The 23,608-nt window shown below is 45.4% G+C and overlaps 1 protein-coding gene across 1 annotated transcript; it reads left to right on the forward strand.

Moving 5' to 3' along the window:
* The first annotated feature begins 6,729 nt into the window (after positions 1–6,729).
* On the forward strand, positions 6,730–16,584 carry PXMP4 (peroxisomal membrane protein 4). The gene is made up of 4 exons (XM_048820193.2): positions 6,730–7,015; positions 9,983–10,045; positions 10,789–10,987; positions 11,852–16,584. Exons 1-4 carry the CDS (start codon positions 6,777–6,779, stop codon positions 12,113–12,115), a joined length of 765 nt encoding a protein of 254 aa, XP_048676150.2. The 5' UTR covers positions 6,730–6,776; the 3' UTR covers positions 12,116–16,584.
* The last annotated feature ends 7,024 nt before the right edge of the window (positions 16,585–23,608 follow it).

The raw sequence follows: 23,608 nt of genomic DNA on the forward strand, positions 1-23,608 counted from the left end.
GCCGCTGAGCCGGCCAGGTGCAAGGGCGAGGCGTTGGCATTTCACCTGAGGACGGCCACAGAACTGCCCGAGACGTGACCGGCCTGGACCCTGCAGCACCATTGAGTCAGACCGCCGAGCACGCAGCGGTGGTTCCAAGAGGGAACATCCGCAGCAGAGCGCTGAAAGGCTCCAGAATCGTAGCCCTGTAAAAGACAGTTGCTTGGCAGAATGAAAACCCAGTGGTTCATGCTGAGAATGGTACCTTGGTAGGAATTGGAGCCAGATACACCCACAGGGGTGCAAATAACCTTGTGGCCATTTCCTCATCCCCCAAAGTTGGTTTAAGATTTCTTGACAAAGTATACGATGCCAGCAACGCAGGCCTGAATCCTAACCTGACGCGTTGAAATTGGTTTATTCATCTTGCCAATAGCTGGTGTCCCGTTCTAACTGTGGAGGCCCGGGTTACAACTCCATAGTTAAAGCTGAGTAAAGTAAGGGATTCACATTCTTTGTTGTGTGTGTAAAAACAAAGAATCTCTCCTCCCCAGGCTCACGGCACTCTTTAAGAATGAATTTGCTGAGAATGTACATATGAGTCTGTGAACTCGTTTGAGTTATAATTCATTAGAAACTTGGTCCTTTAAGAAATCTAACATCTCATCAGTATTTTCTTTGGGTCAGAATTTTAAAGGTATTTAGGTGCCTAAAAATGCAGATAGGCATTTAGTGGGATTTTTTCAAAAGCACCCAGAGATCGAACTCCCAAAAATCAATGGGAGTTAGACCCCTAGGTACCTTTGAAAATCCCACTAGGTGCCTATCTGCATCTTTAGGCACCTAAATACCTTTTAAAAAAGGCCCTTTGTCTTGAACGATCTTAAAAATGGAATAACAGACTTCAAAGGTTCCATATGGTTAAACGTAACAGATCTTGTGCATGGGCTATATTTGAGGAAATTAGGATATAAATAGGCTAAGGGTGGGATCCACAAATGTATTTAAATGCCCGAGTCCTGCTTTTAGGCACCACTACAATCCACCGAACTCCCATTCATTATTCTCTAACCCTGTAGGTACTTAAATTTGCTCAGCGCCTCTGTTTTTGCAGTAAAAATCCCTAGATACAGATGTTTCAGCCTCTGAGCATGCCCACTGCAGCCCCATTCTAGAGATCCCATCCTAAGTGATTAGCAATTGTATCTAATTACTATAATTGTATTGGCTACAGACAAGCTGGAGACAATAACTCAGGTAATTTTTAATTGAAGTCACTGTGATAGCCTATATAGTTCAACCTCCCCTCCTCTACAGGCAGTTGACATTCAACAAGTCTATTGGTTGTAATGACTCAGTCGAGTTAGACTGGACATGTGTATCAAAAGTTCTCATTGGTAGATTAAGACTCAGCTTCTATGGCTGCAAACTAGCTTGGGTGTCAGTGCTTGAAATAATAACTACTGTGCCCTCTAGTGATAGCACAAAGGGAACTACAACCACCAAAGAGCATTAATCATAATTGTGGTTACTGCGTCATATCACTACAGGGCAGAGCTAAGGTTGTTTGGGTGTCTTAACTGTGCATTTCTTATCTTAGTACTTTTGGGTTTCTTTTAAGTTTAACCTTAATTGTGAATAATGCTAAGATTTATAATGCTTGGTTTTGGGATAATTACAGCATCTCTGCAATGTTATTTACCCTTAACTAATAGATACATTCTCAACCTTGATTCTATTTTAACATAGTTTTTTGTCTGTGAATGATATAGGAGATCTCAAACTGCTTCATTTTGCAGACCACTTTGTGAAAAACCCAGCTTCCCTCCCACCACCTGTCCCCCACTGTTTCTTTCTCAAAATATTTCAGTGTGCTGGCCACCAGGAAGGACCCTTCAGGCTACAGCTTGACCATTTAGAGTCAAGTGCTGGTCCTGTTGAAGTCACTGGTAAAAGTCCCAGCAGCCTCAATAGGACCAGCATTTGGCCCTTAGTGGAGGGATGTCCAACAAAGCACCAAAAAGTGATGTAGTGACGGCTTCTAAGGAACTCAAGAATAGTATCAGCTACATTTACTGTTAGTAAAAATAGATACCCAGGACTAGAATACTTGCTGATGCATGCATTTTCCCTGTTGAACAGAAATTTCTTGTTGGTTCAATTCAAGCAGTAAAAACCGGCAGTTACAGAGAGAGGATGACAAATGTTCAAACTGACAGCTAAATATGATCCCTTTAAGAATCTTGAAATGATTATATTTGGCCCTCTGGCTGCACTTTGGGTGTTCCTGGTTTAGGGCCCATTTACATGGTAGATATTACCACTTTTAATCACTGCTAAACACGTGGTATTGCCCTGACCATGTTATAACACATTTTGATCTTGCCTGTGTTGATAAGACCAAAACAAGTTATAATCAGTTATAACCCTGCCCTTTGTCTGATCTCCCATTGTGACAGGTGCTGGTATTCCTCTGTGAACTGCTGCAATCAACTTTATCTCCATCCCTCAGCAGCATCAGAAAAGTCCTTCTAAAGACACTGCAGGCCATAACTCTTTCCCAACCCTCCTAACTGCCTCATACACACATGTAATAAGAGGACAGAAAGCTTCAGAGCCTTGCATGAGAGAGCCCTCAGGGCAGAACAGCAGTTGGCCAGTATCACCTTTTGAGTTCTCTCAGAAAAAAGGAACTTGAAACCAGTGGGGGAATGCTGGCAGCATTACTGTACCTGATGCGGGGAGAGATGCTGGATTATTTTCCTTAACCCAGGGGAGACACATTGTAATGAGAAGGGAAGCTTGTGCTGTCATGACCTCTGCTGTTGGGTTTGCCACCTTTTGGGGGTTTGCATTCCCAAACATAGTTGTTCTGGGATCATTATGTCCAGTGATGAGCTGCCAAAATCTTAACAACGGGTTCCCTCCTCACCCCATGAGGGGGTCGTTGCCCGCCCCGACACCCCGGGACTCCTGCCCCATCCAACCCCCCCCACATTTCTTGATGCCCCCCCCAGGACCCCTGCCCCATCCACCCCTCTCCCCTGTCCCCTGACTGCCCCCAGAACCGGGCAGGAGGGTCTCGTGGGACCCTGCCGGGGGACAAGGTGGGGAGTCCTGGTGGTGCTCACCTGCGGCAGCTCCCAGGAAGCATCCGGCAGGTCCGTCTGGCTCATGGGGTAGGGGAGCATAACTGGGGGGGAGCAGGGGGATCAGCTGCTCCCCCCACTGATCACATCAAAAGTGGCGCCTTAGGCGCCGATTCCATGGGTGCTCTGGGGCTGGAGTACCCATGGGGAAAATTTGGTGGGTGCAGAGCACCCACCGGCAGCTCCCTGCCCTGTGCCTGGCCCCAGCTCACCTCACCTCCACTCCGCCTCTGCCCCTGAATGCACTGCCCCGCTCTGCTTCTCCACGTCCTCCCCCCCACCCGGCTTCCCACGAATCAGCTGTTCAGCGGGAAGCCTGGGAGGGCTGAGAAGCAGGTGGCGGTTTCCCGCTCAGGCTGAGGGTGGCGGAGGTGAGCTGGGGCAGGGAGCGGTTCCCCTTTGCGCCTCCTGGGTTACCGGCTGCGGCACGGGCGGCCCTCCTCGTGACCCCCTCCGTGCCCCAGTTCACCTCCACCTCCCTGGGCCTGAGTGCGAAGCTGCAGCCTGGTTCTCAGTCTGCCCCACCTTCCCGCGCGAACAACTGATTTGCAGGATGCCGGGGGTGGGGCAGAGAAGGGGAGGAGGCGGAGCGGAGGTGAGCTGGGGCTGGGGCGGGGAGCTGCCGCACCATAGAGCACCCATGGAGTTGGCGCCTAAGGCACCATTTTTGGCTGGTTAAATTTAGAAGCCCTTTTAGATTTGGTTCTCCCTCGCAGAACAACTAGTTCTAAAAGGGCTTCTAAATTTAACAACCGGTTCTAGTGAACCGGTGTGAACCGGCTCCAGCTCACCACTGATTACGTTGTAACAGCACAACATAAATCAATGAGATGATGATGTAAAATTTCTCATACAATAGAGGGAACACACTGGTGAAATCCACTAAGCCTGTTGAGTGCTGCAACAGTGAAACTGGCTGATTCCACAGTTCAGGATGATAATGAAATTAGTTGATCCCACCATGAAATTGGCTAGAGGTAGAATCGAGCCAAACCTAGACAGCCAGAGTGATGAAATTGACTATCACCATATACTTAAAAAGAAAAGGAGTACTTGTGGCACCTTAGAGACTAACCAATTTATTTGAGCATGAGCTTTCGTGAGCCACAGCTCACTTCATCAGATGTGTACCGTGGAAACTGCAGCAGACTTTATATACACACAGGAGGTATTGTTTCATATTCTCTGTGTGTATATAAAGTCTGCTGCAGTTTCCACGGTACACATCTGATGAAGTGAGCTGTGGCTCACGAAAGCTCATGCTCAAATAAATTGGTTAGTCTCTAAGGTGCCACAAGTACTCCTTTTCTTTTTGCGAATACAGACTAACACGGCTGTTCCTCTGAAACCATATACTTAGTTAGGTATTATTGTTTTATTCTTCTTCTGTGTTTGTACAGCACCTGGCACAATATGGTCCTGGTCCATGAGTGGGTGCTATGGTAATACACATAACAACAACATAGTAACTGACCAATCGTAGGGGCTTCTTGGTAGAATAGACGGATCCCAGACTTATGCCATTAAAATTGGTAGAGCTGGTAAGGGTCGTAATGAGGAAATTGGCTAATTCTAAACAGGGCTTTGTCAGTAGATTTACCTGAAGGGGTAAAGAGATGAGCAACAAAAATTATTAGATGTACGGAAAGACTTCCATATGAAGAGAGACTGAAAAGACTGAACTGTTTAGAGAAGAGATGAATAAGAGGGAATATGACAAAAAGTATACACACTAACGAAGGGCATAAAGAAGGTAAATGAAGTGCTTCTATTAAACTTTTCTCTAAACAAGAATAAGGGGTTATTCAATAAAACTACGCTTTTAGGATTAGAGTTTTATTGGTGAATGTTGGTAAACACTGATTTCACTGTACACACATAAATTTATGAAAAAATATTCTTATCGATGATAGAAATTTACAGTTAGGCAAAATAAGAAAAATCCTGCTTGAGAACTTAGTAGAGTCAGACCTTCATGTGTATAAAACATGTTTTAATGTCAACGTTATCAGGGCTCATTTAAAGATATTTACTTTCTACATTTTGCCATATGATATTGACAATTTGTTTTAAGAGTTTATAAAACTTTTAACTTTTTGAATCTCAGCATTTACTGTCATTAATTATTGTCTGCCCCTTCCATGATTTCCTACAACTGTGAAAATGTAAATAGATAAAAATAAAAAAGCTTAAAACCAATAATTCTACACAACACAAAAAATTAATCTAAAAATATGCTTTAAATATGCTTAAAAATAAACATTGATATTATCTGTCAAAATTAAAATAAAAATCAGATTCTGCCAAGCCTAGAGAGAAAGAATACATTTAAACCTGGCAAAAAGACGACCTTTTCAGGTTTAAAAATTTGTATTAAGATGATGTGTAAAAAAAAAAGTAAACAGTGCAGAGTTTAAGTGTAGGAGTGTCTGGTTATCAGGGAATAAAGTACAGATTATGAAGGGGTGCGAAATTCAGTTTAAGATTGGATGGCATAAGGAATACATAATCTGCAATATCCCTGATTGGGGGTAAAAGCTTAAAGGGTCAAAGTACAGACATTGAGATATGAGGGTATGTTGTTCATATAATGGCTATGTTCAGGTGTGGAGTATAATAAGGGGATACGATGATGAGACTGGATTGACCCTCATTTGGTGAGATTTAATGTTTAGTGAGTTTACGGTTCCAGTTCATATGGTCCAACAAACAAAGTCTCTCAGTCCCTTTCTCATAGTCGATGCATGACGTCGCTCTGGCTCACATCTCCTGGTACTGTCGGTGGCCGGTGATGTGTGCGGTGTAGATGTCCCTGGGCCATCATATGGTGTCAGAGACCATGAGGCGCCACATGAGCAGGGCATAGCGTCGACCAATCCTGCAGGTCTACAGCACATGCTCGTTGCAGGGGTCCCAGGCGCCAAGGGCTCTGACAATCAGGGCATCCATCTGCACCTCCTAGCCCTTCGCTCTCAGGGTGTCGGCCAGGGGAGTGTCACACAATACACAATTAACCTGTGGAACTCACTGTCACTGGGCAACACTGAGCTAATGTGTTTCACAGAATTCAAAAAAAGACCAGAGGTAATGAGACCATCAGTGGTTATAGCGGAGAGAATACTTTTCTTTTAGAAGGCTGCTAAACTAAACCCATCACTAAGTGGCAGAGGTTAGGAAGAGATTTCCCTTCGTGCCCAGCACAGGGTTTCTGTGCCCTCCCCTGGGCGACCGGTACGTGGCCCGTCAGACGCAGGGCACGAGCCCGGGCGCCGCAGCCCGAACCTCCCCAGCCATGCCTGTGGCCCCGCCCGGGCTGCTGGTGGGATGGGCCGGGGACCCGCAGTGGCTGTAACACGCCTTAGGGGCCAGGCATGGCGCTCCAAGCCCCCACCTCCAGCCCCACAACCGGCCAGCCAGAGGGCCAACCCTCATTGGAAGAGAGTCGCTTCTGTTCTGGCCAATTGCAACAGACCTGGAGATGGGGAAAGTTTGTGATTGGCTGCAGTATTGGGACCTTTCCCCAATAGCAAGATCACTTTCGATATCCCCGCCTTAAAGGGGCAGGGCAGCGTCTTCCATTTGTCAGAGGTTTGATGGGTGGTTGAGGGAGCTCATACGCGTGTGATGGGCTGAGCTCGCTCCGCGCAGATGCGGAACCTCATCTTCGTGGTGTCTGCTGCCCGCCCGGACCTGTTTAGCAGCGTTCCCATTGGCTCTGTGCGCTGCCGAAGCGGGCCCCCTCCCCTCCCCTCCCCCGGTCGGAGCGTCGCGGCCATGGGGGCCCAGGCGATGCTCAAGACCCTGCTTTACACCGTCAACTCCCTGCTGCAGCGGCGCAGATACCGCGCGGCGCTGGCCGTGCTCAAGGGCTTCCGGAACGGAGCGGTGTAAGCGGGGTCACCCTTGTACCTAGTGCCGTCCCATGGTGCGGGGCCCAGCTCCCCTCCCCCGGCTGTGCCTGTGTGTGTGGGGGGGGGACTCTCCCCTCCAGGCCCTGCTCCCCTCCCCCGGGCTGTGTGTGTGGGGGGGGGGACGGACTCTCCCATCCAGGCCCTGCTCCCCTCCCCCGGGCTGTGCGTGTGTATGTGTGGGGGGGACTCTTCCCTCCAGGCCCTGCTCCCCTCCCCCGGGCTGCGCCTGTGTGTGGGGGGGGGGGGGACTCTCCCCTCCAGGCCCTGCTCCCCTCCCCCGGGCTGTGCCTGTGGGGCGGGGGGGCTCTCTCCTCCAGTCTCTTCCCTTCCCCCCCCCCCGTGCTGTGGGGGTCCTTCTTTTCTCCAGGCCCTCCCCCCTGGGCTGTGCCTGTGCGGGGCTCTCCTCTCCAGGCTTTGCTAACCCGTGCCCAGCTGTGCCTGGTGGGGAGGAGGCTCTCCTCCAGGCTCTCCTCGACTGTCTTCTCAGGCCGCGCACATGTGTGTGCGTGCGCACACACGCTGTACTTGTGAGGTGGGAGGGGGTTTTCTCCCCAGGCCCATACCCAGGGTTCCCTAGGATTGTCCCTTGCCCCACCAGAGTCCACTGCGGTACAGGCGACCTCCCTCGGAGGAAGCATGCATTTCAGGGAGCAGCTTCTGTAACTTAATTTGAGGAGCTCTTTACAGCTTATTCCAGCAGTGCTTCAAGAAAGGTGGATTACAAAGGGTCACAGACCTAGCAAAAAATAAAATAAAGTCAAGCTGTCCTTGTGGGGTGCACTTTAAGCACAGTCCTATCAAAATTGCTGCTCCCAGGTTATGACAGACCCACTCACACATTTTTTGGATAATTTTAAGAACTGTATTCTGATATGTTAAAAGAAAAGGAGTACTTGTGGCACCTTAGAGAGCTTATGTTCAAATAAATGTGTTAGTCTCTAAGGTGCCACAACACATTTATTTGAGCATAAGCTCTCTAAGGTGCCACAAGTACTCCTTTTTCTTTTTGCGAATACAGACTAACAGTAGGGCAATTCTTTTTGCCCCTTGGAAAAGCATTTATAATCTGTTTGTTTCTTAGCTGATACCTTTCAGAGGCGTTCTAGTTGCATTCACTTGAGCTGTGAATAAAGACCATACATTGTACAGATGTTTAAAAAATACTCCAAAGAAGGGCTTAATTTCTAAAAGCAGGGTCGTACCTGCTTCTGTTGACTTCAGTGGAAGTAGAATTAGGCCTTTTATCTATATTGAGGGAAGAAAACATAAACTTTGGTCTTGTTGGCATGGTGCTGGCAAAATGCACCCAAAGGCTGTGATTTGTGAAGTGCACTAATGTGTTGTGCTCTAAGGGCCCTGTGTGAACCTGCTGGTGCACTCTAAAAAGTACTTTGGTTGCTTTAATGACCTGTTGGTGCACTTTACAAATCACACCACCCTGGTGTGTTTTGCCGGGCCATGTAGGCAAGCCCTAGTTGCCAGCTCCCACTTGTCTGTAGTAACTGAGTGGGTGGGGGAGTCATGGTCAGGTAGCCAGAGATTCAGTCCAAACTTGTCAGAGTATGGCAAGCTAGTTATTAAAGCAGTGAAGAGGAGGTGGGTGTGGGGGAGATTTAAACGTATACTAACATACTGTTTTTAATTTTCTCCCTTTAAGTTACTGATACTTTCCCTGTTTTAAGTCTATCTAAATAAAAAACAATGTTTTCAAACATGAATGCCTAAAGTTAGGCAATTAAAACCATATTAAAGCACCTGAGTTTCTGAGGTGTTGAGCACTCATAGCTCCCATTGGTTTCAGAAGGCGCTCTGGGTGATCATCGTTTCTGAAAATCAGGCTACATGTTCAGGTAGTTAATTTTAGGCTGCAGAGTTTAAAATCTTTGTCCACACCCCCATACGCAGACACTTTGGAGGATTTTTTAATCTGGGGGAAATAAATTCAAATTAAGGGGGAAAACAGTGCAATCCTAGAAGCTGTAAGAAACTGCAGAGAGGACTGAAAGAAGTTTATTTCGTGACTCATGTTTTTGCTGCAATAATTTAAAATTGTTCAAATCTTAGACCATAAAGCCCAACTCCATCATCTGCCAAGATTTAAACTTGGAGCTCGAGAATAATAGGAGGAGAAGAAAAATATGAGATGAATTCTGTGGCCTGATGAATGTTTTCTCTCTGCAGGTTTGAGGTTTAGTATTCCAAAATCAACAAGCAGAGAGCTGTGTAGGATTGTGAAATGAAGTTACATTTTGGTTAAAACATGGATGTGTAGAAGGCCCATTGATCCACTTTTGAATTGCATCATTTGGAATAGGATAAACTGAATACTTAGCTGTATAGCTCTGAGCACTTAATAAAGATAACTAGCACTATGAATGATGAACAGAGCCCTGAAAATCCACGGATATCCGCTTTATATCTGCAGATATTCATGGACCATTTTTGCGGATCGCTGATGGATTTGGATCCAGAGTTTACATCTCAAGCCCTGCAGATATCCGTGGATCATTTTTGCAGATCAGATACAAATTTTGTATCTGTGCAGGGCTCTATTGATGCATTCATGGCCTATTTTTTTTGTAAAGGTGCTAATGCCCTTTCAAGTGCTCAGAGCTAGCATTTCTTTATTTACTTCAGCTGAGGTTGTTTGGTTTTATTCCCATTTGGAATGTGTTAGGTTTAATTGCCTTCATTATTTTTAAGTTACAGTCTATTAGCCTGTGGCTATTTGGCTGTAAATACCATATAAATAAAAAATAAAGCTACCAACCCATTGATTGAATTATCAGGCCATGTATTGAAATTGACTTAAGCTGATCAACCAATGACTTGTGGTTTATTTCCACTATAATATAAGGATTAAAAGATCAATAGTTGGCTTACAGTAATAAAAAGCCCTCTGAAAACATTGTGTGTATGCATATAATAATTTTTCTCTTGCAGCTATGGAGCAAAGATCCGTGCCCCCCATGCTCTGGTGATGACCTTTCTCTTCAAGAGTGGAAGGTACAGACATTAGCTCTTCCTTTCTGGCATTCTCTGTAAGGATGAGAGCATGCTACAGTCATCCATTTTTTAAAAGTGAACTCTTTGAAAACACCAGACCTGTTCAGATCAAATGCTTGTTTTCCTAACTAAATGGGAAAATCTCACAATGTGACTTTTTAAAAATGCAGATGACAAGCAGAATGCAGCCTGTTGTTTCAGAGATTCAGGAAGCTGATATCTCACCTCTGAGCTAGGCCTTGGTTATACAGTATTGGGGATTTTTCCCAGAGGGCCAGCCACCAGTACAACTAGGGCAGACAAGGAGAACTGCCGTTAGTCCCAGTGGGACTTACCTTGTTTCAAGCAGGGTTAAACTGCACCAGTGCAAATTGTGTAGACAAGGAAAGCCCCCGGGTGGTTTTGCTGATGCAGCTGCTCCAGTGGCTGGCTGGCAATTTCTGGAACGATGATAAATCATCAGTGTACACACAGACCTCGACTGGATTCTGATCAGTGACCTAGCAGTGAAATGAGCCATCCTCACAGCTTTGTTTTTGTTGAGCCTATTCAGAAAAGAAAAGTATTGCAGTAGTGTCTACGGCCTAACCAAGAATAGGCCCCATTGTGCCAGGTGCTGTACGCACAGAGGTAGAATGTTCTTGACCCAAAAACCTTAGTCTAAGTAGACAAGGTACCAGCAGAGTGAACAGTGTGATGGCCACGTTATTGCTTTACTAACGTTTGTTTGTTCCTTTGCTCAGTTTAAGAGAGAAACTGAAAGCGATTGCTCAGGCCACTTATACTCATTCCCGAAACCTGGCGTATTTTGTGTTCACTTACAAGGGGCTGATGGCGCTGCAATCCCGACTACAGGGAAAGAACTTTCAGTTGCACTCCTTCGTAGCAGCCTGTGTTGGAGGCTGGTTAGTGTTTGGTGAAAACAATCATATCAACAGCCAGGTAAACAAATGTATTTGTGGAGTTTTATCTTTCTGACCTTGCCCAAAAAACATGTTGTGTACCAGCTGGTTTGACTAGGATTTAAAAAACAAAAAAGGACTGATGCTGTAAGTGATGCTCTAATGTGATATGGCCACCTTTCATATTTAGCTTGTTTACTGTCAAAGCCTAGAGGAAAATAGTTTGCATCAGTGGGTAGTGCACACAGCATTGGGAGCCTTGTGACCTGCCTTGTATTTCTAGTTCTGCCACTGACTCGTGGGATAGCCTTGGGAAAGCCACGCCGGCCTGTTCCACGCATAGACTTGCACTGGTTTAACTGAAGTTGTGATTTGAAACTGATATAGTTGAACTGCCACAGAACTCTCTTTGGACACACTTAATTTGATTTAAACTTGGCTTATATTTGTTTAACTGACGTAGTAAAATGTACAGTTTCAGGTTATACCAATATAAATGATATGAAACTGATATAAGTGTGCCCATGCAGTTTATCTAAATTGGATTTTAAAATGAAGATGCAGAGCCAATTGACTGAGCTCTTGGAAAGTTGATTTCACTCCACCTTGTGAAGTGTATTGGCAACGCAGCATCTACTGCCAATACAACTGATCTTCCAAGTGATAGCATGTGGTACCAGATGAAACCTATTGCTCAGCAGAACTAGAGTGCCAATGAACAAAGCAGGACAGTAATCATGTTAGGAGGATACAAACACACACTACAATGTTGAAGGCAATTATATAGTAAACTATGGTCAGATATTAACTTTTTCTATGTCTTTAATTTCCAAGTTGCTTGATTTGGTCAGATTTGCTAGCCATGTAACTAGGCTAATATTCCTTGGGTTTTCTCTTTATGTAGATAAACATGTACCTGCTGTCTCGTATTCTGTTTGGCTTGTCCCGACTGGCAGTGGAGAAGGGTTATATCCCAGAACCCAAGCAGGACCCTTTCCCGATCTTTGCTGCTGTGACTTGGGGGATTGTTCTGTGGCTCTTTGAATATCATCGGCACACTCTCCAACCCTCTCTGCAATCTTCCATGACTTACCTGTATGACGACAGTAACGTATGGCACGACATTTCTGACTTCCTTATTTATAACAAAAGCAACGCTCAAAAGTAATTTGCTAATCCCCAGCGATCTTTGAATAATGGCACATTCCAGCAACAATGAGGAAAGGATTTTCTGCTGCCCTTGATTAACGCACTTTTTATTATTAGGATCTGTCCAACAAATTTCCCTCTTGTGTCTTGGCCAAAATGTTGTGAATAACCTAATGATCTTTTCTTGGCTCTCTATTGGCCACACCGGGACTCCACAGAAACCTGTCCCAGTGCCACAACAAGAGCAAAATGTTCCTGGATTAATTTGATTTCAAAAATTCTTTTCTACAAGAGACATTATGTTCCCCACATTGTAATAGTTAATTCTTTTAAAGAATGCACTGATTTTAAACCTTGACGGCTCGAAAGTAAACTGTGACTATAGTTTATATGATACTGAAACAAAATATGCAGTAGGGGACTAATGGAATGCTCACGTGCTAGAAATGCCTCTCACAACCACTGTGTTAGCAGTGGAAGGAATGCAGTGATTTCCAGCCATACCTCTCTATATGTTGGGTCTTTTCTGAGCTGATATATTTATCTGTCATCTGCTGTGTCATGTCAGAAGGTCCTGATTTCTGTGAAGCATTGGAGATCCAGACTAAACAAGCTGTGTTTCTTCAGTGAGTTTTCTGTGCATTTTGCCCCCATGTAGATAATAGGATGTTTGCATTTAAAAGCATTTGGCTTCTTTGGGACAGACATGGTACCTCGTGCTTTGAATCACCATTTATGCTCAGTCTTTGTCATTCCTTTGGATTATCTAGTGCAGGATGTTTCACTAATTATTCCCCCTATTTAATTACAGCCCCTTTTTATTTCTGTGCCTGGACTATGAATTCCATACAGTAGAGAGAACTAACCAAATCCATTGTAAGAAGATTTTACAAGCGAGGGATTAAAAAGAGGTTGAGCCCCTGGTGTTACTTTTCCCTTCTGTCCCCTGGAAGGAGGATATATCTGTGTAAATTGAAGCTATCTTTGGATCTTAGCCAAAAGGTTAATATTTTACACTGGACCTAATTAAGACCACTCCTTTAATTGTTCAAACTACTAGATCATATACTGAATACTTGAGTTGGACCAGTGATCAGTGTTTCATATGATCCTTGGTTTGCAAGAATTAGAAAAATAACAGAACTAGTTACTATATAAAATCTATCACTCAATTAAAAATCACAGTTTCATGGTTTTTTTTTAAATTTCTCAAATTACAGGCAAATTCTTGCTTCTTTAAAATCACTGTCTTTATCTACATAGTTGGCTGATATCTTTGCATTGCTTATGTTTTGAATGCTGCACTTTAATTGGAATTAAAGTGTCTTTGATAATGTTCAAAGTTCTCAGTGTAGAAAAAAAGATTGCGTCTTTTGCTGACTCATTGTGTGATGATATTTTTGACAAGATTTCAGAAAATCTCTTCCAAATCTATGACCTGACAGCTATGGTATAATTGACCAAAATCTTCAGAAAAAAATTCTCAGGTTTATAAATTACCATTGGGTTGCCTCATTAATTACATACACTTGTAGAACAAGACACGAAGACCGCCACCTCTGTGAGCTGTGTCATTAGAAGTCGATAACTTCTTGATTGTGTAAGACACTAACTTCTCAGTGTAAAAGCCATGCTTATTTCCCCTAAAAAACGTGAACTAAAATTTCTGTTGGTGATAATTATATCAGATCTGAAGCTCTATAGTTACCTGCCAAACACTTGTAATTGCGTGTTCGGCTGTTCAGAGAACTGCTTATTGCTGTTCACCTGGTGATTTTTATGCTCTGGCATTATCATCTCCATCTCTTTCATGACTGTATAACCAAACTTCTGTCTGCTAGAGTTCTAGCATCATCTCAGCAGTACCTGCAAAAATCCCTTCTCTCTAGGAATCGATTGCTAGCTTCACTTTCATGGTAAATCAATATGAGTCTCAAACCATCTGCAGCTCTGATTCACAGAGCCAGCTGCTGCCATCAGAAGCCAAACTGGAATTTCACCACAGTAGCAAGTTCTACATATCAGGGGCCATTAGCTGTGCTTTTTAAAGATGGTTGTTTTCCTGCTCTGTGTGGGTAGGACGTTAGGCTGCAAGTTACTCCCTTTTCCAAGGAAGTAATTGGAACAATTCTTCATTGGTACCAGCACACATCACTCTTACTAAAGCCAGATAGATGGCGATGAAGCCCTTATGCCCCTGAAGTGACAGAACAATACCAGTGTGTAATAGGGAAGTGAACTAGAAGTAATTTCTGTCTGTTGCAGACTTCTGAATACATACGTTACATTCATCTCTCCCCACCCCCCACTGTATTGTCTGGGGAATTCAGTCTTCTGTTTCTTTTATTAGCATTAAAACCAAACAGAAATAAGGAGATAGTTGTGAAACCATCTGCAAAACAGCCAGCCCCCAAGAATGAGAAAGGGAGACACTGTTTTTCCAGTCCTGATCTCTGTAAATCAAAACAGACATGATTTAAACAATTCACGTTTATCACAACCCAAAGTTGGATTGTTGCTTCTAACCAGGGGGAAAAATTCTGAGAGGAACTTAACACCGCCTCACTCACCCCAATGTCAGGGAAGGTTCAGCACTGTGTGGGATGAGACCTTGGCTTGCCAGGACTCCCTTGTAAACAAAGCTGTGCAGTAGCAGGTCGGTGTACCTCTGGGATATCAGTGGGCAGAACAAAGAGACAGAAGCTAGAGAACACTTTAAATATGATACTTGCCCACTTTTCAAAGTTGGCTCAAATCTTCTTCCCCAACTTGATTCAAACTGTGAAGGAAACTAAACATCTGAACCATTTAAATGCTCAGGAAAGCCAAATATCCTAACATTACATGATTTAACAATGTTTTCACAGACCAAGCTTTCTGTGAAGAATGCTTCCATCGACCTAGTTACTGTTGCGGAGGGAGGTAGTGTTCCTACACCGATGGGGGAAAAAACCCTTCCACATTAGTTTAGGCTGTGTCTACACTACAAGGTTATACCGGAATAATTACAGTCCTGGGGTTGTACCAATATAGCCCCATAGTGTAGACATGGCCTTAATATTGCAGAGGAATGTCTTCAGGGGTTGTATATGCAAGTAGGGGAGCAATCTAAATGGATTCAGGATATATTGATACCCTGACAACTTATCTGGTCCTTGGATAGTACAGTGCCTAGGGCAGAAGGGCCTTTCTGAAGGGGAAGATCTATGCTTGTCAGTTGTCACTTTAGAGCTTGCCACTTTAGAGGCAGGAGAGAATTCTGAGAAGTGCTTACAAACATTGCAATTGTTATAACATGCTGTGTGCATAGCATGTTGATCTACTAACCAGCATATCTATCCAAATACTAAATATATACATGGGGGCCGGATCTACTGAAATGGCCAAAGCGCACAGGTCAGAGGTTGGTGTGGAAAGGAGGCCTGATCGTAGTGCTGTATGACTTTCTATCCCCTAGCCCTCTGTGTTAGAGCAGACCTCAAACTGCTCTAACAAACTTGAGCCTTGTTGCAGTGTCCACAAGAGACCAAAAACCAAGCCCAGAATCATCAGCCATATTCCCTTTTCTCCGGCCACAGCCCTCCATCAACACTACACTACCTCAGAATCATCCCTACGCTCAAGTGATCCTTCTGGGCCAAGTAAGCCACCCTCATGGCTTTGTTTGTTTGTTAAGCCCACATGTTAAGCCCACATACTGTCAGCTCCCTTAGTGGAAATTCCCGCCCGTTAGAAGAAATGTCTGTTCTCCAAACCCATTTGTACTGACTCAATACAAATGTGGTCTCTTAGGAAACAGTTTACTGATTGATATTATTTGCCATCTGAAAAACTCTTTTCCGGGGTCAAGCTGACCTTGATGTCAGTGGAGTCTGTGCTATTTCTAATATTGACTTTGAAATACAGCCAGCAGGAGAAAGCAGAACTTGCTGTGAATTTTCAGTACGCACAATTATGTGGGTTTTATAATTAAAATGAGTGTTCTGTAGCTTGAGGGCCTTTTGCTGTCAATTTTCTACATTTGTATGGCTGACTTGTAACATGGGCAAAGGGGGGTCTCTAAGTGCAACAGATGCTATAACTAGAGAATTGTTTCTATGCTTTTCAGTCTAGCTGTGTGTATTTTTATTTACAATTACTGCATGGGAAACTGTCTCATATTGAAACCCTAGCTAATTTTTTGGTAATATAGAATGCATTAAACACATCATCTCAGGCGATTTATTGTAATTATACTGGTTAGAGTGGTAAGGGGGAAGTCTTGCTTGCTTGTAAAACAACAACATTGCGGTAAAGAAAGAGATGGCAGCTAGTGGACGTATCTGCCTCAACAGCCATAAAACATCTTTTCCATCCTATGGACAATGTGTCAGTCCTATGCAGATATCCCGTTTGCCTCTTTTGAGCACGGTTTCTGTATAATGCATCTTTGGATAGTATAATGGTTTGCACTCTTTAATAAATAAATGATTGACCATCTGTTTTAAATTCTTGTGTTCAGTGATTGAAGTTTAATTACTGAGTATCCTTAATGCCATGTAAAGAGATACTGTGCGAAAAAAGTGTAATCCTGGAGCCATTTGTGTTGCACATTACCCAGTCCTGTAGTCAGTGCCACTTAGACAACATGGTCAGAGAGGTTAGCCTCCCTGACTCATAACAATGGTATTGTTGGCTGGGTGGGGGAGGACATTGGCTGCAGAGATGAGCTGGGGTTAAAATTTACCTGTATCTTTGGTAACATGAACCTTCTCACGTTTTAGCAGCTGTGAATGCTGGCAGCAACATGCCCAGCTGCTGCTGTGATTCATCTCTGCCTAATATTAGGGAAGGAGGTGAGCTCTCCTGGGCTACATATGATCAGTACAGACTTGGAAGTGTAACTGTCCAGTAGATCTTAGCTTTGGAAACAGTAACAAAGAGGAGCTCTGAAAGACCTGCTTTCAATCAGTCTTGTACTGCATCTTGAAGATGGCCAGGCCTGGTCTTCAGTAGGCTGCAGCCAGGAGCAATTGCCAGAGATCAGCTGTGGCCTAAGTCAGCCCTGCCCGTGGAGTGAGCCATTCACCTAAAATTGCCACAGAAGCACATAGAGGGAGGAGTGGGTCTCTCAGTCTTGGTCCCTTCCTGGAGTGCTATACCCGGTCCCCGCACAAATATTTCCCCTTGGCAACGGCAGACGTATGGAGGTAGCATGGTCCAGTAGGTAAGGCACCAGACTGGAGACTTGGATTCTGTTCCTGCCACTGACCTGCGGTGTGATCTTGAGCATGTGACTCATTTTCTCCAGAAGTAAGAGAGCGATCTTGGTGCCTATTTCAACTTGAGATCTACAGTGGAGAAGTGCTGTTTAGATGCCAACTATCTCAGCAACTGCAGCTGTTAGCAGGACGCTAATTGACTTAAAAAAGTGATGCTTACTAGTAAACTAAAGCCCTGATCTCAGAAGGAAGGAAGGCAAAGAGGTGTGGGTGCATAGCACCTCTAAGGATAAGACCCAGACTTGTTTGCTACTGTAACAGTGCCACTTCATAAAGTGGGTTCAAGATAAAGGATTTTTACTTTTTGGGTTGTTTCCAGTCCTATTTCAATGTGATCTCCCTGTGAAATTGCACATAGCATTCCGGGGCCTTCTTTCCCTTCTCAGGTTAAAACACCAAAGGCTGTTACCAACCTGATCCTGAAGCTTTGATTAGGTGATATTCTGTTTTGCTATGGCAGGCTGTCCAGCTGATAGGATAGAGATTGTGGATATTGTTTTAGGGCTTGTCTACATTTGAAACGCTACAGTGGCACAGCTGCTGCACTTCAGTGTAGACACAACCCACGCCAATGGGAGGGGTTCTCCCTTTGGCACAGGTAATCCACCTCCCCAAGAGGCAGTAGCTAGATTGACAGAAGAATTCTTTCATCAGCCTAGCACTGTCTGTAGGGAGAGTTAGGATGGCATAGCTACATCTCTCGGCTATGGATTTTTCATCCATCCTTGAGCTATGCTGATGTAAGTTCCCAGCGTAGGCCAGCCCTTAGGCCTGGTCTATACTAGGAAATTAGGTCAGTATAACTACATTGCCCGGGGGGGGTGAAAAATACACCCCCCTGAGCAACACAGTTAAACCGCCCTAATCCCCGATGTAGACAGCACTCAGTCGCCAGGAGATTTCTAGCTACGGCCTCTTGGGGAGGTGGATTACCTGTGCCAACAGGAGACCCCCCCCTCCTGGGCCACTGGAGGGGTTTGTGTAGACAAGCCCATAATGAATAGAAATGTAGGGAAGACCATATTCTGAAAGTGAGGCTGGGCTGGGCAGAATCCACCAGCACTAGAGATGAAAGATGCTGCAATATACAGTGGGACAGGGCACAGTACAGCCATCAGTTTTACCACCTAGAGAACTTGAGTGAGGGTCTGGCCCTCATTTGTCTGTAGAAAAATAGGCCTTTCTATGCTGATCCACAAAGAAGTGCAGGGAGTGGGACTCTGTAAAAGTCCCACTGGAAAACAGGATCTAGAAGTGATGAGAGCTAGCATGGGGCTAGTGCGAGGTTCGGCAATAATTTTTGCAGGGGGGCCACTCCACGAATTTTGGTAAATTGTCATGGGCTGCACATTTCTACTACATTAATGGAAGGGGTGTGGGGTCTGGGAGGGAGTTTGGTGTAGGAGGTGGCTCCGGGCTGGGGCAGGGGATGGGGGTGCAGGGTCTGGGAGGAAGTTTGAGTGCAGGAGGCGGTTCTGACCTGGGGCAGGGGGTTAGGGTGTGGGAGGGGGTGCGAGGTGCAGGTTCCGACCAGAAGGCACTTACCACAGGCAGCTCCCAGCCGGCGGCGCAGCAGGGCTCAGGCAGGCTGCCTGCATGCTGTGGCCCCACGCTGCCCCCAGAAACACCTGCGGACAGCTGCTGCTGGCACATCTCTGTGCGCCCCTTGGGGAAAAGGGGGCAGCGGGTCTCCGTGCGCTGCCCATGCATGCACGCATGCACTCTCCCCGCAGCACCCATTGGCAGGTTTCTGTGAGGATGGTCCTGGGGGCGGGGGCAGCACGCGGAGCCGCTTCCCCCCCCCCATGCCAGGGGCACGCAGAGATGTGCCAGCAGTAACTGGCCACTTCTGGGAGCAGCATGGGGCCATGGCAGGCAGGCAGCCTGCCTGAGCGACCCACTGCACCATGGGACTTTTAGCAGCCTGGACTCGGAGATCGCAAGGGGGCAGAGGAGGCCAGACAGAAATGTTAGACAGGCTGGAATTTGCCCACCCCCTGGCCTAGTGCTTTCTTTGGACAAAGTGCCATACAAACCTGAATTGATCCTCATAACCACTCTAGCCTCCAGAAAAATCTCATCTGCTTCCCTAAAACAAGGGCTGCAGTTGGGGCAAAGAAGAGACACGGCTAGTCAAAGACTACCTGTTATACCAATAAAATAAAAACCAGCAGGATCTTATTAAAGGGGAAAAGGCAAAATGCCACATTTATTGTGAATACAGAAAGAATCCTAGTAAGCAGTTAGTTATAGCTATAACATTCCATTCAATTTCATATTTATTCACACATTCATTCATTCACACACACACACAGAGGTTCTGCAAGGTTGTTATCATAGTTACCAGCCTTAGAGTTGCTCATGCCAAGCCACTGGCCAGGTGGCCTGGACATGAGGAGGGAGCAGGGCCTTGTCAGATGCTCATCTGATGCTCCTGGAAGTTGGTTTGCAGAATCAGACCCCAAAGTTCTCACTTTCTAGAGTCCATTTGTATAGGAATTTTTTCCTATGCCAGTCTATGAGAATTGCTTCATCATGCTGTTGCTGAATCAATCAGCAGATGGCACAGTCCTGACGGCTCTGTGCTGCCAGATGTTATCTTGTTCTTTGGTTCTCCCATCCTTGAGGCTGTTGGGTGGATTCCAGTCTGCCCTCCGGGGGTCCTCTGGTTATTTCTACTTGATGCCTTCTTCAGCTGATGGACAGTGGATTCTTAGGCTGGCATCTCCCTGATCATTCAGTTATTATCCACACCAAGCGTCCATCCACATACATCTTCTATCTCTATTTTAATCACAATTGTTAACAAAGCGAGATGAATACAACAAAAGGGTGGGGAGTCTCTGGGTGCTGTTTCTCTTGTTACAGAGTATTGCTTTGAGTCTCTCTCTGTGTGAGTAGTTGTTGTTACAAAGAATTGTTTTGAGAACAGACTCTGTCTTAGAATGTACTAACACAATTAGCAGCTTGCAAGTTTCACACAGAGAGGGAGAGAAACAGTACCAAAAACCAAGAGACCTCTTAATTAGTAATACCCTGGAATTTAAACTATGGGGAATCAAACTCATTTGTGATTTTAATACAGAACTTCTTTAATATGATCCAACATAATCAGGGAGTTGGTGGCAGTTGTATGGTTAGAGCAGGGGCCTGCCTGCCTCATAGTTCCGGGCTCATTCTCTTAGAGCTCAGCAAGTTGTCCAAGAATATCTGTACGCTACAAAAAACCCTGTGGCCGTGAGTCTCAGAGCCTGGGTCAACTGATTCTGGCTCACAAGGCTAAAACTAGCCACATAGCGGGCTGGAGCCTGAGCTCTGAAAACTGGTGATAGGGGTGGCTCTCAGAGGCGGGGCTCCAGCCTGAGCTGGAACGTCCCCACTGCTATTTTTAACCCTGTAGCACATGCCCGAGTCAGTTGACCTAGGCACTGAGACTCACTGGGGTCTTTGCCGTGTAGATGTGCCCTAAATGACCCAGAGTGTAATATTGGTCAGCCTCTGACAATCTCCTATAGAAGGTGGTAAATACAAGTTCTGCCAGGGGAAGCAGCTGGGAAAGCAACCTCCCAAACTGATCTAGTAGTTCCAGCAAACTAGGACTGTGACAGCTCCGCACAATCCATAGGATAATCCAGTTAGCCAGAGATCATGTTAACAAGCCACTGAAACCAGAACGTAGAGCAGCAACCTAAATAATAATTGTGTTTGTAGGACTTTTGTACTCCAATGCCTTTGAGACACTCCGCACAAAGAAACCCCAGCCTGGAACATAAGTGAACCTGCTTGGGTTTTTTTGTTTGGTTTTTTTTCCCTGTATTAGTGATGTTGTGGCAAGAGCTTTGGTAAATAGCATTATAAAGCCCAGTTTAAAGGGGGCTCAGCTGGGAGCACTGAGAATAGCCTGCTAAACCAGGATTCTGTCTTTCTTCAAAGTGCACATTTGAACAATGAGGATAATTAACCATTGGAACAACTTACCTAGGAATATGATGGATTCTCCAGTTCTTGAAATAGTTAATTCAAGTTTGAATGTCTTAAAAAAATACAGTTATGCTCCATTTTGATGCCTAGTAACTGAACTTGATGCAGGCATAACTGGGTGAACTCCTCTGGCCTGTGTTATCCAGGAAGTCACAGAGATGATCATAATGGTCCCTTCTGGCCTTAAAATCTACAAACCTAACAGCCCTGGGCTGGCTGATGGTATGCAAGGTTCAAAGCTCCTGGAAACAGCTGTGGGACCCAGCCCATTAGGAGTTTTGAGTGTTAACGGGAGGTCCTGTAAGATGATGCATTTCCTGGCAGGTAGCCAGGGCAGCGTAGTTTAGAAATCTGCTCTTATTGGAGATGTCTGAAATGTTGGTAACAGTACTGGGCATTTTCCCATCCCACTTAGACTCTAGGACCTTTGGCAAATCAAGTCACTTAGTGTCTCTGGTCAATATCAGCAAAGGTCCTGAGGCACCTAAACCCCAGATTGAGGTGCCACAACAATCCACAAAATCCCCACTCGGCTGCCGTCTAACCCTGCAGGCAGCTAAACTCACCCGGTGCCTACATTTGTGGTCTATAAGTGCCCTTGGCGCTTATGTTCTGGCCTCTGAGCATGCGCATTGCCTTACTGTAGGAAACCAGAGGTCCATCTCCCATCTAAGCCCCAGTGTGATCCACAAGCCAGGGGAAGACAGGCATTCCCCTGCCTATCTTGTCTGCAGGGCCTGATCCATACCCACCAACTGAATCAAGCCCAGCTCAAAATGTGGACAGAGGAGGAGGTGGTCATGGGGTTTCCCTTATAGCTTTCAGTCTAGTGGTTAGAGTGCTGAGCTGGGACGGGGAGGCTGGTCCGATCCCCCCTCTGTCTGATGGGGAGAAAGGATTTGAACAGGGGTTTCCCACCTCTTAGGAGAGTGCTTGGACAAGTGGGCTGTGGGAGACTCTGGGCTCGGGCTTCCTCAGTCTCTCCTGTTGAAGCTATTCCACTTCGAATAAAGAATTAACTAATGGTAGGCGCAGAGTGACTGGGCCCTGGGTCTCCCACCTTCCTCCTGGGGGCACCCTAATCCCCAGGCTACAGAGTCATTCTCCCTCTCTGCCCCAATGACACCGAAGTCCCTTTGTGGATCTGGGCCTCAAATTGCACATGTATAAAATGGGCATAATAGCTGCGCCCTATCTTGCAGGGGTGCTGGGGAAATGAATGCATTAAAGATTGAGAGATGCTCCAGTACTGGGTAACGGGGCCAGGTTAGTACCATGGATTGCTTCGGTGAGCAGAGCTCTTTGGAGTGTGTAGGTTTGCATCCCTCCAGCTAAGTATCTAGGAACACAAGAGTAGCTGTATCATTTCAGATCATGCATCTAGCCCAGTGTCTGCTTCCAGTAGTGGCCAATGCCAGATGCGTCAAAGGAAAGGCAAACAAAAAACCCACAGACAAACAAAACAAAGCTCAACAACTGATAGTGCATAAAGCTAATTGTGGTGCAAAAGGGGGTGGGAACATTCCTTCTTGGCCCTGGCCCTGATCTGCTGTGGCCCCACAGATGAGATTTAATCATTTTATTTTACACTGCAAAGCTACAAATGTTATGAATGTTGCAGAATCAAGGGGCAAGTTCATCTTCTCCCCATGGTGTGGAAAGGGAGGTTCATTTTGCCTTGATACAGACACAAAGGAGGTGCAGGGATGGGATTAATTTCCATCCATCAAAATGGTGCAAGGAAGACAGGAAAGGGGCAGGTTCATCTTCCCTCTGTGATCTTAAAGACTGAGGACAGGAATATACAATTATTCCTTCCTCCCTCCCTGTTTTCATGCCTGAGTTTTCTGCAGTTGCAGTTTGGGATTCATTCACTTGTTACAGAGTAACAGCCGTGTTAGTCTGTATTCGCAAAAAGAAAAGGAGTACTTGTGGCACCTTAGAGACTAACCAATACTCCTTTTCTATTCACTCGTTAGTGTGGATTTTCTTTGCAATGTTATAATTCATAAAAATCCCAGATAACTTGCCCAGCCGCCTCTCATGTACAATTATAGTCTCCTTGTGAAACGACAAGGCAGTGCGTAGTTTAAAAGACACTGCCCCCATTTTCCTGGGTCTGCCGTTCTGTCTGTCTCAGAGGTTAAGAGGCTCTGCTCACCCTGAATAAACTGCCACATGGATTTGAAAATAAACTTTTTAATTCCACTTGGCGTTTCTGAGCTTCCTGCTGCTGGATCTGCCTGGCTGGGAAAATGACATCTTTTGGG

This window comes from Caretta caretta, chromosome 13, assembly GCF_965140235.1.
Source record: "Caretta caretta isolate rCarCar2 chromosome 13, rCarCar1.hap1, whole genome shotgun sequence".
NCBI classification, from domain to species: Eukaryota; Metazoa; Chordata; order Testudines; family Cheloniidae; genus Caretta; species Caretta caretta.